This window comes from Cetorhinus maximus, chromosome 27 (assembly GCF_964194155.1).
Source record: "Cetorhinus maximus chromosome 27, sCetMax3.hap1.1, whole genome shotgun sequence".
NCBI classification, from domain to species: Eukaryota; Metazoa; Chordata; class Chondrichthyes; order Lamniformes; family Cetorhinidae; genus Cetorhinus; species Cetorhinus maximus.
The window spans coordinates 15,536,130-15,554,525 of record NC_135905.1 but is presented as its reverse complement, the minus strand read 5'-3'; the positions used below and the strand labels follow the sequence as shown (position 1 = coordinate 15,554,525).

Here is an 18,396-nt window from a genome sequence, read left to right as displayed (position 1 = left end):
TTATTCCTGGAAATAAATAATATTTTCCTTCCCACTGTGGGAGCTACTTTGTTTTCTTCATATTGGTGATAAATTTGTGACTGCATCATGGGGAACTGGGCAGTTCAGGGAAAAATAGCTTACATAGAAACAGTAGGGCATTCAGTTCCTTGAATCTGTTCTGCAATTCAATTAGATCATGGTTGATCGGTATCTCAACTCCATTTATCTACCTTTGTTCCAAATTCCTTGATACCATTACCTAATACAATTTTGTTGATCTCAGGATTATGTGGTTGCAAATTTTTGATCAGTAATGTACTAGGTGGTAAAGAGAAAGCCAGGGGGTACCTACTAGCCCCGGACACTTAAACCTGGGCCTGCAGTTTAAGCACAAACCAGACCGACCACAATTGTGTTCTGTGGAGAAGATGAGAGTAACTGGAGGAATGAAAGGAACCTGTCTCTGAATAGTAAACAAACATATAGCTGTTTTAATAAACAGAAATGTCTAATTATATTTTGTGTGTTGCATGTTCCAATTAAAAGTCTTAAGTTTTTATAATGGAAAATCCCATAATAAAATGTTCATGTTGCTGTCATCCTTGTGATACACTAGGTGGTGCTGATAGGAGTTTCAATGTTAAATAAATGGTTTGAAAAGTCAAATCTTGGCTTCACATCACAGTTAGTATTCTGCGGGATGCTCATATCTATATTTTTTCCACTAATCACAGTTATGTCTGAAAATAATTCATTCATCATTTTATCCTTCAGTAACTAACATTTCTGATATAAAAAATATGGTCTTAAGCAAAGAAGAAAGTAGTAAGTATAGATATTACACAGCACCTTGATTAAACATATCAATTGAATTGTCTTTGAGTCTTTCAAGCCTTCATTAAAGTGCTTATTTGAAGACTTCTCAGCCCCATCCAAAAAATATTGAAGACTGACTCGTAAGCATGGAACAGTGGCATAAATGTGCATGTTACTTATAGGAGGCCCATATGTATTATTTGGTCAGGACTTTCTTTTCCATATCTAATCAATTCTCTTTTGTAAAGATGCCCCACATATTTGAGAAATAAATTAGGTGCTGAAGCTTGTTAGTATTGAGCTTATATATGAAAAAATACACTTAATGTTTTAAAATTTACTTTGTTTTTATTACATACTAATGTAAGGCAGTTTGCAAAATCTTGGTCCTGGCCTTTCATAGCAGGTTCCATTGAATTATTGTGTCCCCAGAGTTCAGTGGCCAGTCATTCACATTCCTGATGTTCATCCCTGGTTGGGAGGTCGTGGAGGGAACCAGGGGAAACTTTCATAACCAAACAGCTTTTTGAGTGTGCATGTGTGCTCACACAAAGCTTGTATCTGTAGATGTTAGTATAGGATAGCTAAAGGAAAATAAGTTATTAAACACTGGGCTTCTACAAGCAACTCGAAGTGAACATTTTAAACTTATACTTTCAGCCTGGTTCTCCATATCTCTTGAGCCCTGTACATCACCTCATTTATATTACAATGATGCTTACAAAGTTAGTATAAGTGAATGTACAAACAACATGTTACAAATGTTCACCCACAAAAGCTTGATATATGGAAATTAAATATTTTCACAATTTTGGTCCTTATCTTTTGATGGACCAGTAGGTGTGTGTACATGTTCTTTCCAAATGAAATATTGCAAGTGCTTTCAAGAGGCAACACTGTAAAATTATGATGTATATCCTTGTACAAACTCAAACCAGTGTTAAGCTTCATTAGAAACCTGGCATGTCTCTGCTTTGGTAGACAAATAGCCATTTGCATCAGCCCAACAGTAATTGCAGTATTATTTTGTTCAATACTCCACTGGCATCATCAACTTTCCTTTAGCTAATTTTATAAAACATTCAAGAGAGAAACATAAGTTGCCCCCTCGTAAACTCAAATTTTCACTGTCAGATTTGTAGTTGCCTTCAAAATACTTAATGGGAAGAAGGGGTTAGAGGATTTAGACATGTTTTGGTGGTTACTGTTTACTTGCACTGTGTAAATATTAACATTCTCGAGAATATTTTCATTTTGATGCTCACTTTTAAACATTCTTGTTGGCATTAGGATGGACCTTAGGAACACTGGCACAAGTGGTTCTTTAATGTACTCACTATTATTGCAAACATGTTTTTGCTCTGGTTTTAAAAAAATTTTCCGGTTGGTACATGTGTGCTCACAGAGAACTGTTTCTCCAAATACCCCGGGGGTTTTTCATATACTTGCCTGCAAATGTCCATTTGTGTGAAAGTTCTAAAAGGGTTACTTTACCATTCAATGGTTTGAGAGGCCACAGGATAGCCTAGTGTGAGATGACTGAGATTAAAAATTGAACGCAAATTTTGATGAACAAGGAGCGTTTTCTGTCATCTGGCTGTTTTCCACGTTGTGAAACTCAAGCAACATTAATTCGGCCAGGCTTGCAAGAAGCTTGTTTTTTTAAAAAAAGCTGCAAACAACCCCAAATCTCTGACGTGAAGAGCTCAAGTGGAAAATGTTTCCAAGTGGATGGAGTGATTGGACGGGGGACCCGTCAATCAAATCATTCTAGGAGCCTGCCATGTTGTGAATGGAGGTTGAGGATGAATGAGCAGCGGCGGGGGCGGGGTTTCCGGTTCCAGGTTAGTTTGATACATTTCACGGATGTCAGTTTTCTGAGAGACACGAGCTTGAATCGAACAGGCGGTGAGGTGTGTTTGTTCATTCAGGCTGTTTTATACCGCATACAGCAACCTGATCAGCCATGTCGTGCTTGAGGTAAATAATTGTTAATTACATGCGTGTAATTAGTGTATTTAATTTGATCGGTGTTGCATTTATTTTGCAGTATTTTTTTGTGCCTTGTGGCCTTTTCCCCCTTTTTGAGTGTTTGCAGTTGCAGCCGCTGACAGTTACTGCGAGTGCAGTAAGCGGGTGAAAGGGCAGCAAGTAGGAGATTAAATATTGCAGTAACCATAGTCGGCGTATTTTATGCGCAGCCTCGAGCCAGGCACTTTCGAGATATATGTCTTGAAGCACCTGTTGCACAGAAGAACGATCCCTTTGCGTACTGTCAGTGACACACCATGATGGAAATCATTGAAGGTTTTACATGTGTCAAACACCCTACGCTACTGTACTCCATGTGGAAAGTGGGATTGGATTTCACTGTGCGCTCTTCAAATTCACAATTTGAAGTGATCCCTCCACTGAGGAAATGGCATCTCCAAGTTCTGCAGCTCAGAGCACCTCCATTTGACGGTGGAATCATCCTACATCAGCACTTCGAATCATCAAGAAATTTCCTGTATATTGGTTACGTTCTTGCAAACTCTAGTTGCCTGCTTAAAACGAAACCCGAATGCCGAAATTGCTTGGTTAGACACAACAGTTAGTTGTGCCCTGGAGAAGTTAAACTGTTTCCTCGTTATCTTGGGCTCTTTTTCCTTGTGCTTACCGATTTTGACTTCTTAACTCGCCAAAGCTGAATGTATTTTCTCTGCCGTCTTTAAACCCTCCACACCGCCCCCCCGGCGAAGTTATACCACGTGCATTACTATGCTTTTAAACTGGTTATTTCATGGGTTCCGAAGTTTAAAATCCAACCTTTCCGCAGTCACTTTTGGTATGGAAGGGATGTAGCAATTTTTAAGAGTTGACATACACTTACGCTGAAGAGTGTACTTTCTGAAGGAACAGCAATGTTGACCAAAATTAACTTGTTTTGTTATCGTTATACGATGTTAAATTGTTTATTGTTTTACTTTCCCCCAATGCAGGACGGAAATAGTTTTAAGTACGATATCTTAATTTAAAATTGATAATTTGTCCATTACACACACTTTAAAGAAACGGTTGCTAAACGGCACTCACATCTCCACGATGGCACAGAAATTGGGAATTTATCCTGTGGGAAGACTGTGGCAATCTCGTGTCCAGTGTGTGGTGCAGTTGCTTTTGAGCTATATTTTAATAATTCAACTCCATCACACCTTTGGGTTCTAGCACTCCTCCCAGATAATTTCCAAACATCACTATGGGGAAAAAGTTAAATTCATTAATTGGCTAGTATAATTTTTTTTTTAAATCCTGAAACGGTGTCAAATAAAACAAGTATAATTTTAAAGATCTGAACATTATATTTCAGTTTCTTATAGAATATTTCAATACTTTGCAAAAATTGTATATTTGGATAGCTGTAAATTTTGAGAATATCTGATTTTTTTAAAGAGGGAGCAGCTTATTGCATTTCCATTGGAATAGTTGACTCTTAAAAATGTTGAAACAATTACTTAAAATTCACATTTTGCAAATTTGAATGGTTAGTCTAAAGGATTACAATGGATTTCGCACTGCGTGTTGTCAGTGGGACAGTAACATCATGATTCCACGGCCAGTCAGCTAAAATAAAAATCTATGGATAATAATAAATATGGGAATGATGGTGTATTTTTACAAAGGCCATCAAAGCAAAGCTTGAATCGTTTGCATAAATTTATGCACCCTGAAATGATATAATCATTTTTAAATTATTGCTATCTATTTACATATTTTAAAAAATATTACATATATTTTTAAAAAGCACCTGCTGTGGAGCTGATGTGAGCAGTGACTCCTCTGTCTTGGTGTTTGATGTTCTAGTAGTTAATGACAGTCAAACTGTTGTTTTATGATAATTCCACAATATTATTTATAATTATGATATTAGAGCTCCATGATAGCTATTTTGTGTGTTAAGTAGATTGTCAGAAAATAAGTTGGTTACATTTTTATAAAATGGTGCAAAAAAGGAGAAACGCTTCCTGCAATCTAAACAGGACTGCAATTTTAAAAGTTGGGGACTGTTGAGGAAGCTGTTTCCACTCAGTTCCATTCCAATTTGGTTTCACAGACAGCTCATGACACAATATCTGGGGCAAGAGATGTTACTGAGAAAGATAGGGAGTAATGCAAATTCATCATAAATTTTTGAGTGTTAAATCCCAAACAGTGCTTTGCTCGACAACTATACTGAGCAATGATCTAATATAACGTACCATGGAGGAATGGGACATTGGTGTGCGTTGCAATTCCCAGCACAGTCAGCTCCTGATTTAATTTGTTATATTGGTCAGTTGCCCAGTACCGTGGAGCACTCCACATTTGGGCAGCAACAGACCTATTTAAGACCATTTCCATTCATCCCCTAATGGCGAGCTAATGTAGGTCTCTGAGCATATGTGAACAGGCCTTGGTGTGAGTTAGCATACTAGAAGAGAATTTAAAACTAATGCCAACTATGGTTTGCAACCTAAACCTTGTGTTTGAAGCCTTTTGATAGACTAAGTTGTAGTTATACAGGGAAATAAACATAATTATCCCACTTTTCCTCAGGTTAGAGACTTAACCTTCATCAGACCTTTTCTTCTTGTCACACTCCGATAAATTGTAAATGAAAGTTCAAGATCTTTTAGGTCTCTAGTCATACGTACTGTCCTTGACAATTTAAGTCATTATAAGTCACTGTGAACAAGACACCCAGAAATGAGAGCGTTCCTGTCAAAACAGTAGATGCCAACTTGTTCACCATCCAGGGCCTGTTGTTCCAAAGTGTATTGACAAAGTATTAGTTGAACAGGTATGAATCAAACATCCTGCATCTCTCCGCACACAATCAGCTGAATGGTGTACTGATAGATCAAATCCTAAAGTATCCTGTGAATGACCAATTTAACCATTTCATTATATCTAGCCACAGTACAAATCCACAAGTCACCTATGAGTTTTAAAAAAAAGCAAAAACCTTAATCATATGTGATTAAATCAAATCATAATCTTCTCTGTTTATGCACAAACCTTACAATATAGGCAGAAAAGTTCTGGGTAAACCTAAGTTTTTGCAGAGTGCTAGGTGGGAAACTGTTCTCTGTCTTTATTTTCTCTTTCGCCCACTGTTTTATCTTTCTTGTTCTTTGTCCTCTTTCCGTCTCTTATTGTCTCTCACTTTCTAACAGTTTTTGTGTCTTTCCCTTTTTTGCCGTTTAATTTTGTCGCTTTCTCTCACTCTTTCTTTCTTTTCTCATTCTTCGTCTCTTTTACTCTCTCCCATTTTCCTCTTTCTCTCTTGTCTTTTTATAAATCTTTCTTTCCTTCTTTGCAGTTCCAAATGTCAAGGCAAGTAGAGATTATTCCATCACACATCTGACTTCGCTTATGGATAGGCTCTGAATAGCTGGGCACATTTTGGCCTCAAAGGGAGAACCTAACGGTGAAAGGCAGAGTTTTATGTCATCTCTAATAGCAATTTTTGAGATCCACATTGACTTGCTGTTAGTGGAAAAGGCTTCTTAGTGTTCTGGGAGATCCTTTACCTCTCCCTGAGTAGGCAGACAGGAGTCGGTTTGATGTTTCATCCAAATGATGTCATCTCTGACAATGGACACTTAGAACTGCACTGGAACCTTAGTCTACATTCTGTGTTTAAGTCCATTGTAGGACTTAACTTACATGTAAAGGTGTAACCACATGAGCCAAGCTATAATATGAAACTGCCATGTAAGTAAGAAAATGAAGTCCCTAACACATCAAGATTCTTTTAGTTTATTTTGCCTCACCATTGCTTGTGGTGTCTAGTTTGCACAAAGTGCATTAATTGGGGTGTGTGCTCTCATTGTGCCAATATAATTTATTATATAGGTAATAGTAAAGGAGCTACAAGTTCTTGCAAAGTTCTCAGAATTAATACTCTATTGTGTCAGCTTGTTGGATTATGATGACTCCATCTTGATGCAGTTTTGGTCTAACTTTTCATTGGAACATTAGAACATACTCTTGTTTTCAAAAATGCAATGACCTGATTTTGAAATGAAATGTTTTCAGTTTGTCTGCCAAATGAATCCTCCTTTCTACCACCCATGTGTGCTAGTTAGTTCCACAACAACTTTCTTGAACAAAAATGTAACTCATGATTCAGAGCCCACTTGGCACAGTTTAATGGAGAGGACTGTATTGCTTAGTAAGAAATTGACTATGTAGCAAAGTGGAATGATCTTATTTGGTTAACGTCTGGTTCAGATTCATGGTTTTAGTAATGGTCAGAGAAAGAATTTGTGTAAAGGTGATGTAGAGATTCTGATGGGACCAAAAGAAAATATCAAAGTAGTTTGCAGGAATTTGTGTTATATACTTTTATGTTTGTTAAATTTTCCTCTAAATATTGTTATGCTACAATTGTAAGAAGTTTATTGCTGGATTCACTTGCTACTTTTTTTCCCTTTTATTTAATTTTGTCTAAACTTCATTCCTGGATATGGATTCCTAGCATAAATGTTAACTGACTGTATCTATAAGTGCTTTGTCTTGCTGATCTGATGACCGAAATAAGATGGATCCATACCAACCAATTCAGTTAGAAATTGTATGGAGTTAAGCTGTTGATACTAGTGGAATGCAGAATTATGAATATTTGTCATGATTTAACATGGTTCAAATAAGAGTGCATAGAAAATTCTAAAACTACTGTATCTTAACTTTAACACTAATTACTCCCAAGGGCAAAATGGCGGGGTTTTTTTCAGAATGGTAATGCAGTGTAAAATAGTTAATTGTGGTAAGGTTTTCTTTTTCAAAGTCAGTTCCCTGTGCACGTAGTCAGTGAACATATTTCCTGATTCATATCTTTAAGCCTTTCAAAAAAATAAATTGAGCAGCCTAGCACCTGTCATGGTTTTCTATTCTTATTTTTGAGAAAAGTTACAAGTGCCTCTTTCAGCTCTACTGTACTGACAGTGAACTAATCATGTCATTGTGCATTGTTTTCAGACAAAATGCGCTATTTGGGATGGGAAACCCACTTCTTGACATCTGTGCTGTGGTGGACAAGGATTTCCTTGACAAGTAAGTTTCCAAGATACTTTGATTCGATTTTTAGTCAACAATAACACTTGTAGATCATGTCAAAATAGTGATATGGACCTACTGCTTGTTGGATTTTGAGCCATACAGACAATAGAACCTAGAACACGTAGAGAGAGAATGTGAAAAGAATTTAAAATTGTATATTATAATAAAACAGGTTGCAAGGATTAAAACTATTCATTTTGAATGTACAGAGAAAACTCCCCACCAACAGAAAATACTTCATTAACATAGGCTCTTCACCATAGCTAATATACAAGGATAAATACTCATATCCTTATGAAACAAATATATAATACAAGGATAAATATTCATATCATTGTGAAACAGCATTTCATCCATATTATTAAGAGTAATACCACAATATCTGTTTAAGTTATGTTTTGATTGTCTAGTGAAAGAAACCAATAAAGGCAGAATGGAACACCATGATTCATCCTGGCTATTAAAATCGAATACGAACATATGAATTAGGAGCAATAGTCGGCCACTAGGCCCCTCGAGCCTGCTCTGCCATTCAATTAGATCATGGCTGATCTGAGTGTAACCTCAAACCCACATTCCCACCAATCCCTGAAACCTTTCACCACCTTGTTTATCAAGAATCTATCTCTAGCTCTGCCTCTGCTTCCACTATTAATAATATTAGCACAGGGACAAAAAAAAGGCATGAACATTGGGAGCAGAATTCAGCAGGAAATTTAGCATTAACCAAGAAATTGTAGCTTATGCAAAACATTCAGTTAAGTTTGAGAATAAATCAAGTTTATGAATTTTATTTGAGTAGGGCAGTTTACGTTACTGCCCAGGAAAACCCTCATGAATGCAGAAAGACTGAAGGACAGCTACTGGGTTGTTTTTTTAAAAGTGTGATATGTTGAAACAAAATGTTGCAATAGAATATTTTACTTTGGGATTTGATTCCCTATACACTAAACACTACACATTAGCATGGCTTAAGCCATTTCTCTTTTCTTCTGGTTTTACTAATTTCTACAGTATAAGCCACAAATCAAGAGAAAATAAAAGAATGGTCATATTTGTACTAAAGTTTTGTTTTCTTGTTTTTATAATGAAATTATAAATAGTGAATAAATTCTGTCAAGCATGTTTGTGTTCTCATTTTATTTTGTGTTTATTTGAGCGAACTTGATTATCACAGTTAAGAAGGTGTTGTAGTGTGACCATATATCTTCCATTTATCAATGTAAATTGGTTTATGTTATTGTAGAACAAGTCAGAAAAATTAAGCAAACCTGGACACTAACTTTGTGTACATAGAAGCAGGCGTGATTTTGAACCATAGCATTTCTTGGAACATAAACTGCAATATAACGGGGGAATAAGTAAAGTTTAAACTAATCCAACAGCATATGCAAATACTGTTGCTCCAAATATGCTTTCCCAAATCTTTTTGTGTATTTGCACCTTAATTTTTCTGTAAAATAACATGAAAGATAATTCATCAACTGGTAATATGGTGTTTTGAAAGGGCTGACCATGGATATCTTCCTCATTTTCTTGTGGTGTACTGACTTGTGCTAAAATTTTATTCCCAAAGTGTTTTTGGCACCATGAGGTACAATTCTATTTCTGATTTGGAGCATTGTGTGGTTTTTGTGGCTTTAAGCTCATGAGTGTCAAATACTTCTAACGGGAGATGTATTAAAATGTGAGCTGGAAAAACTCATATTCGACAACAAAGCTTCTAGAATCTAGCTTGCAATTTCTTTCTTTCATATCTTTTATCTTTTCTATCTCTCCTTCCATGCCTCTTCTGTCCCCATTTTTCTCACCGTACTCCTCCAGTACATATTTGTCTCCTTTCCTGACTCCTCTATCCTCATGTTTATCTCTTGAAATTTTGTTTTCACTTTTGCCTCCACTTTCCATCTTTCCCCCATCCCAATTCCTGTTTGTTTCTTTTGGCATTTGCAATGCAAGCAAGTTTGCACATAACAAGGTCCTACAAAGAGCCATGAGAACTCTGTTTGAGTAGTGATATGGAATCTTCTGCATTTACCTGATCAGGCCTCAGTTTGCTACCTCATCTGAAAGACAGTACCCACATCAGTACTGCATTGAAGTGTCAGTGTGGATTAATAAATAGTGTTGTTAATACATTATGGTCTGCTTAAACATCATTCGGGTTAAGATTCTACATAGCTTTTTTCTCAATGTTTATCCTTTTGGTAAATTGATCAATTTTTCAAATTTTTTTTCTTCAAAATATAGCAGCTAGCATCAATTCATGCATTCTGAGAACTGAACTGCAAAGTAATGAATTTGAGTGCCAATGCTTTGCTGTATGTGCATAATCTTTACAGGTCAGTTGTTCTGAAGATAAGATGCTGCTGATGTAGTAGAAAATTTATGTAGCTGAAGCTGCTGTTTATACTGGGATTTCTTGATCTTCTTTGTATCTATGAATAGACATTCTTAGTCTGATTTATTTTTATTTAAAGAAGTTCTAATTGTATTTCTCCCTGTGTTTAAAAGAAATAAATCAGATTTTGGGGATTATTGGTTACCAATATTAGCTTTAATTTCTTCACCAAAATTAATGTCAATTTTATTAAAATTAAAGTTAGAATATATATTAATGCAGGTGTGCAATGCAGTTATTAGCCCTTGGGATATCCTTTTTCCGCTAAGCTTTGAAAGTATATGTAAAAAAGCAAGTTTGATTAATTACTTGGAAATAAATTGCATGAATAGGAAAAGATGCCATGGATCCTCCCCCTTCAGGTGTCATGCCCTAGGCAGGCATTGGCGACTATGGACTTCCATTTGCTTGGCAAAATACTGCAGTGGTTTGCTGTTGCCTTCTGCAGTATTTGTGAATGAATGAACTATGATGAATCAAATGGCCTCCCTTATCTTTAATTGGGTACGTACTTCAGATTTTTAATGAAGCAATTAAAACGTTGATGAGCAAGGACGCAAATATTGTCAACTTCAATTTCTAAAAATCTTTTGATAGAGTTTTGCATGGGTTCCTTTTAATGGATTGAGAATTGAGTGAAATTGTAACGTGATTCTTCGTTGAAAGAGTTCAAAATGGGGCCCAGTGACAAACACATTATTTTGAGATTCTGTGTGAGACCCTTTTCTGTTGTGGATTTCTATTAACAATTGAGTGCATAACTAGTATGTGATATTGAATATGATATAAAAATGTATGCTAAAGTTGGCAGTCAGGAGGGTATTAGTAAGTTGCCAGATAAAAAGATTAAGTGAATGGACTTAGACAAAAATCTTTTCTAGTTTTATTTTATTATGGTCTCTTGAAATCCAGTCATGATACAAATAGCCAGTCAGCCAAGCCAAAATCTTTATCGAGCCTGTCCTCATACAAGGAATAAATGAAACTTAAATAATGACGAGATTAGTTCACTTTTGTATTTGACTGACTCGCTTGTCAGTTTTGATTTGACAGATTCAAGGTTCCATGAGGTCCTAGTACGTTCCTCACCCCTTTAAAGTGGGGGTGTTCTGCAACTGCATTTTGCCTGGCATACAAGGCTGGTATAAGTCATTTCAATTCCTGTTTGTTGGCCCTGGGGACAGTTAAAATCCATGCAGCGTACGCTAATGGTAGCTGAAACATCAATGGAAGCACAAAAGAAATATAACAAAAGGCAGCCTAATACTACTAGAGGTCTACATTTACTGGATAGCTTTAAAATCTTGGTTATTTATTACACTGTGCTGCCAACGCAAGTTGCCCACAAAGATGGCCACTGATACACATCTGCACATTGGTCCGCACATGCGCAGAAAACCAATGACGTCTGGCGGTTAAAAGACATTTGAAAAGTAAAACCACCCGTTTTGGTGGTGAGAAGAAATGTTTGTAAGTTATTCTATGGCGAGAATGAATGTTTGCATATTAGAATTACTGCATGGGATTTATTGTACATTGTAAGAGAACTATCATAGGAATCTGAATAGGCCTTCATTCATTTATGTTTCAGTGCTATAAGCACTTTTTAGGCTGTAATGCATAAATGCGCTTGCATATTATCTTCAAGTGTCGAAAGCGCTAAAGATTTAGAGCCTCCCATTATTTCCACCTGACTTGGCAGCGTTAAGTATGGAAATACATCTGATAGGAAATGGGTGATGGGATTACAGACCATTAGTATGTGTTTATTTAACAGGATAAATGGGCCAGAGGTGTGGCCTTGTTTTTCTCTACATAAGTATCACACTGAGTTTGGGAGAGTTTTGATCTCTGTCACTTGCAGTGATGTCATGGAGTGAAGCGGTACAACCAAGCAATGGCAGCAAGTGCAGCCTGTTTAGTACAGCTGATGGATTTAAGACACAAATTCACTTGAAAGGTAGAAGAGTGTTCTCTGCTTTTGTCAGTGCCTAATAGGGTAAACTCCATACTGGATTTTAGTGAATGATTCTCATCCATAAATATAAAATATTTAAAAAGAAGTCTGACTCAATAGCTCTTTTATTACCATCAGTACACCTTAGTGAGCTGTCATCTATAAACGTTTGTTTTTACAGTCTTGTACCCTAATGAGGTGTGAATTAGTGAGTAAGTACAGCTGTTTCTGCCTGAAATAAACACAGTTCTCTGGGCAGTGGGAGCTAAATTCGATAGGCCCCGAAACTGGATGGGAGGAATTATTAGCATGATTTACCTGTGCTCAAGGGGATAAAGGGGGAGCGGTAGATGTATTTGGATTTCCAGAAGGCATTCGATAAGGTGCACATATAAAGTTATTGCTCATGGTACTGGCGGTAATGCATGAATTGAGGATTGATAAACACACAGAAGACAGAGTTGGGATTAATGGGTCTTTTTCAGGTTGGAAAGACTTAACTAGCGGAGTGCCACAAGGATCAGTCCTAGGGCCTCAATTATTTACTACCTATATTGCTGACTTGGAGGAGGGGCAGAGCGAAACGTATTCAAATTTGCTGACGATACAAAAATAGGGAAGGCATGTTGTGATGAGGACATAAGGAACCTGCAACGGGATATAGATAGGTCGAGTGAGTGGGCAAAAATTTGGCAGATGGAGTTTAATGTAGGAAAGTGTGAGGACATGCACTTTGGTAGGAAGAATCAAAAGGCAGACTATTATTTAAATAGAGAGGTGCTCCAAAAAAGTGCAGCACAGAGGGATCTGGGTGTTCTTGTGCATGAAACACAAAAAGTCAGCATGCAGGTGCAGCTAGTAATTAAGAAGGCAAATGGAATTTTGGCCTGTATTGCTAGGCGGTTGGAGTTTAGAAATAGGGAAGTCTTGTTACAACTGCACAGATTGTTGGTGAAGCCGCACCTGGAGTACTGTGTACAGTTTTGGTCCCTGTATTTAAGATAGGATATACTTGCATTGGAGGCAGTTCAAAAGAGATTCACTAGACTGATTCCTGGGATGAAGGGGTTGACTTATCAAGAACGGCTAAACAGGTTATGCCTTGATTCATTAGAGTTTAGAAGAATGAGGGGTGATCTAATTGAAATGTACAAGATTCTGAGGGGGCTTGACAGGGTAGATGTTGAGAAGATGTTTCCACTAGTGGAGGAATCTCAAACTAGGGACAAAGTTACAGAATAAGGGGACGCTCATTTAAGACTGAGATGCAAAGAAATTTCTTCTCTCAGAGGATAGTGAATGTCTGAATTTCTCTACCCCAGAGAGCTGTAGAGGCGAGATCACTGAAAGTATTTAAAGAGGAGGTAGATAGATTTTTGAAATATCGGGGAGTTGAGGGCTATGAGGAGCTGGCATGAAAGAGGAGTTGAGGCCTGGAGCATGATCTTATTGAATGGTGGGGCAGGCTTGAGGGGCCGAATGGCCTATTCCTTCGATTTCTTATGTTCTTATTGGCTGCAGTACAGGCAACAAGTCAGTTTAGTGCTGCCTGCAGTTACATGATTGCAGGGTCCAGCCAGTGTTAGCTATGCTATTGATTGCTCCCCTTGAGGTGTCCAGCCAATATTGTAAGTGGCTTGCACTGGTTAAAGCATCCTGCACCCACTGTGGCTTGAGCAGCTGCCTTTTGAGCTGGCTCTGAGCTGAGAAGAAAGACTGATGACGCATCATGGGAGAGCACGGGCTCCAAGGTTTCAAATGTTGTACTGAAGGCATTGATGGAGGAGCTACGAAGGAGGAGAGTTATATCCGCAGGGGGTCATGAGACCCTTCAGATGCATGGTGAAAAGGCAGTGAAAGCAGATAGCCATGGAGGTCAGTGGAGGAATCACACTCCAAGGAACTGGATGCAGCATTGCAAGAAGTTCAGTGACCTCACACGAGTAGTCAAGATCAGTGAATGCATCTTCAAGTGCCATGTCCTTCCAGCTACACCACTAGCCTCAGACATTGCTCAAATCATAATACACCCAAAATTCACCCAACAACAATCTTAACAATTATGACTCTTCTCCAGATCTGAAGAAGAGCCATACAGATATAAAATGTTAACTCTGTTTCTCTCTCCACAGATGCTGCCTGACGTGAGTTTTTCCAGCGTTTTCTGATTTTATTTTAGACTTGCAGTATTTTGCTTTTATTTAATCTAACAACCATGATTCATAGCTAACATCATAAGCTACACCTCACCCTCACACAGTACTCCTGCAAGCCTCACACTTGCATCTCACAGCTTCCACACACAGCTATTTCACCATGACAGCCACATCAGCCAAACAGATTGGAGAACACTCACTGACACAAAAGTAAAATACTGCAGATACTGAAAACCTGAAATAAAAACACACGTTGGAAAGTTCCTCTCCACAGATGCTGCCTCACTGCTAAGTATTTCCAGCATTTTTTGTTTTTACTCACTGACACACTTCCCCCTCTCACATGATGAGATGGTGCACAGTTGGCTGCAGCCAAAGCTAACTGGAGGGGTCAGGCATGCCTGCGTCTCCTGATGCCCATGAGAAAGATAGTGCTGGCCATTATTGGACCACCCATTGCTGAGGCCATCGCCGGCAGAGGGGTTGAAACCATCAAAGCTAACAATATGTTCCTGCTGATCTTCCTCTCACATCCCACCTCCTTTTCCCATGCTGTCTTCAGATTTGCAGAATGCAGACGGTGTAAGCATGCAATCCTTAGTTTCCCCTGTCCCCACATGCAACCTTACCCTTGTGCCTTTTTCCTTTTAGATTCATGAGAAGTACAGCCTGGCCCGACATTGAAAGAAAAGCAAGAAGTGATGAAGGAGACAAGGCATCATCACCTGATTTTGCACTCATAGCCACCAGCTTGGACACTTGATGTGTGTAATTTACAGGATAGCTTAGAGATGGGATATGTACATGGTGAGACACTGGACAAAAGTGGGCAGCAGCGAGGGCAGCTTACTAACATACAAACTCAGACTGCTTCCAGAATGTATATGGATTACAATGCGCAAAGAGGCTTACAAAGTATCATAGCAAGATTACAAGAATTGCTGAGGCACTGCCCTAAGGGAATGGCAGTATATCCATGGACCACGAGCCTGCCATCCTCTCAGGGAGACACCATTTGTTTTCCCACCACTGCCACTATGCCAGTGCCCTTGCTGTTGCTTTCCAGCCAGCTTAAATCTCAAGACAAGGAACACTGTACTTGAAAGTATGGAGACTTGCCCACGAAATACAAATGCAGAAATAATTGTGGTGAGACTTTGGAGAAAAGTAGATCCAGGAAGATGTAATTCATGCTTTTAAAAAACATGAAAGGATTGCAAAGGAGTTAGCATGTAGTTAAGTAAGATAATCAAATAATTAGTGATATTAGGAATCTGAGCTGTACCAATAGATTATGTAGGCAGAATGTGATTAAATGGCAGTGAGTATTTCTTTGAAGCCTGTGCTCTGGAATAGCCTACTGCCTGATGTGCTAAGTATGCATGTGCTTTCAAGAAAACATTTGATAAATTACTGATTGGGAAGTATATTGTGACATTTATTGGATATGTTTGCTGATTATTGAATCTTGGTCTCCTGGAGTTTGCTTATAGGTGACCGGAATTTTTTTTGGAAATGATTCCAATTTATTTTTTGTAAAGAACATTTTACTGCTTGTGTTAGGTACAGAGAAAGGCTGTTCCACCTTTGCCTTTTGAGAACGGAGAGGCTTGAAAGACTTTTAAAGGGTCTCCCAGCCTGACTCCAAAGCTCCGAGTTCACCTATAAAGAAATTGGACCTCCTGATGCAATAACTGAGTGTCTGACTTCCTGCTGATAATTCTTCTCTTGGAAGTAATCATGATATCTGATCCTCAGCCATCTGAATTTACCTGATTCAAGAGCAGGAAAAGCGTCCTTCTTCATTGGACTCTCAAAGACACAGTTAACTATTCTTTGGTTTAACACTTTGTAGAGTCTTTAATTGGACTATCTTTAATTGTAACTTTCTCAAGTGTATGGTGTGTGATTGACGTAGCATTTGGATTTTTTGGGGTGAGTGTGTGAATAAATAATCCTCTTTGTTTAAACTCACAAAAGTCTGCTGCTCATACTTTTTAAATTGACCGCACATTGACGGGGGTTTAGAAACACACACATCCACCTTTTCAAAGATAAACCACACTGACTATGGGCAGAAGGGAAGGGAATTGCAGTACAGCTCTCCTCCTCTGTATGTATCAATTAGCTTCTGTTACCAGTAACCATATGAATTTTTTGGTAGCATTTTTTGAATTTGCCACACCACTATGTAGTTCTAATTTCATTTTTTCCATCAAATTTCTTATTTTTCTTAATGTCTCAATTGGTTGTCATAGAATCCCAGAAGGTCCTCAGTTTTATTTTGATTTCTGCCAACTCTCTGCCAGAGTGGCAGAAGGACATGATCATAGCTTTAGTGCTGGTGAGATGGGGGAAGTAAAATTATTGCTAGGGTTCCCATTTCTAATCATTGTCTAACCACTCTCCTGGGAAGTTCATGATGAGAATAAGTTCAGATTTTGCTCTCACCCTACCGTACATACGTGCACAGGCAATTGACTAACATTTCAACTTTGAAGGAAAATGGCCATTTATTTTTTGATACTTTGATTTGGGGTTTTTAAAATTCAGAGTATTTTGAATTTGTTCCCAGCACTTGTGTTCAGAGCTTTTGGCTCTAAATCGATTTTGCATTTTCAGTTATGCTTGCTCATTGTTTTAAAACAGGTTGCTGCATCACTTAGCTTTCCCATATCACAACCGAGTATTCAAATCAAAATTATCTTGAGCTACCCAGAGCTGTGTGCTGTCAAAGTCTATCGCCTAAGTCTTGAAGACCAATGAGAGGACAGACGATAGAGCTACGTAAGAACAGGAGGAGACCATTTAGTCCCTTGAGCCTATTCCGCCATACAGTGAGATCATAGTTGATCTGCTTAACTCCATTAACACCTTTGCCCTATACCCCCCCTAACCACCTTTGTCACATATCTTACTATACCTTTGGTTAACAAATTATCCATCTCAGATTTAAAATTAACAATTGACCTGGCAGCAATTGTCATTTGTGGAAAAGAATTCCAAGCTCCCAGCACCCTTTGGGTGCAGAAATGTTTCCTAATTTCAGTTCTGAAAGATCTTTCTCTAATTTTTAGCCATGTCCCCCAGTCATAGACTCCCCAATCTGTCCTAACTGCTCGCCTTGATATCATGAAAATTTTGATCAAATCGCCCCTTAAACTTCTAAATTCCAGAGAATGCAACTCTGTCATCTCTCCTCATAATGCAAGGTACTGAGTATAAAATATTGATCTGAAGCATAAAAAACATTGTTAGTTTTTCTTAAGTTAAAAGAACTCATCCCCCTCTAAATTTATATCAACTCTTGCATCCTGCATGTTTTATGCATATCTCTTTTCTGTGCTCTACCACCTATGGCAGAACATTCAATCTCAACCGTACTCGCTGGAACCCACTCCCTCAGCCTCTGTGCCTTTCCACCTCTCAAAACTTTTTAAAATCAACCTTTTTAACCAAACTTTCAGTTATCCCTTATTGTTCTCTCCATGGCATGATATCTATTCTCTCCCTGCATAAAATACTTGTCATTATTGGTGCAGGCAACATAAGTACAAACTACTTAAAGGCAAATTCAGAATTGATGTCAGAGCGTTCTTCACGCAAAAAAAGTGACTACTTTCTAAAATAAAGTCTCTGAGCAGGGCAGTGTTAGTAAAGATCCTAGAATCGTTCAAGAGGTAATTAGATACTATGATTAAAGGATCACAGTTTCAATGGAAGGATGAGCTGTAAGACCATTTTTGTTTGTCTGTTTCTTTGGGATCAACACGCAGTCTTAATAACTTTAAGATCGCTGAAAAAAATGCCTAAGCTTTTTGTCTTGCACTCATCAGGACACCCACAAAAATACCAATATAAGAGGGAAAACAACAATTTATACTGTATGTGCAGAGTGCCTGATTGGTTGGCAAGTGGCATTGCCATGGAGAATGTACCACTGATGGTGACTGATAGTTAACTACCAAGCATTGTTTGAAATTTAAACCAGGCAGCTTGAC

The 18,396-nt window shown here is 38.0% G+C and overlaps 1 protein-coding gene across 5 annotated transcripts in view; it reads left to right on the top strand.

Annotated features, from left to right (window-relative positions):
* LOC144668607 (adenosine kinase-like) overlaps positions 1-18,396 on the top strand; it is a 223,522-nt gene that overhangs the window by 15,112 nt on the left and 190,014 nt on the right. For 3 of the 5 annotated variants that reach the window (XM_078530792.1, XM_078530790.1, XM_078530791.1), the window contains exons 1-2: positions 2,625-2,778; positions 7,801-7,875. In XM_078530792.1, coding sequence (XP_078386918.1) covers positions 2,765-2,778; positions 7,801-7,875 — 89 coding nt within the window. In that variant the 5' untranslated portion in view covers positions 2,625-2,764. Of the gene's footprint in view, positions 1-2,624; positions 2,779-7,800; positions 7,876-18,396 lie in introns of those variants that run through there. The other 2 variants (XM_078530789.1, XM_078530788.1) reach the window with 1 other exon arrangement.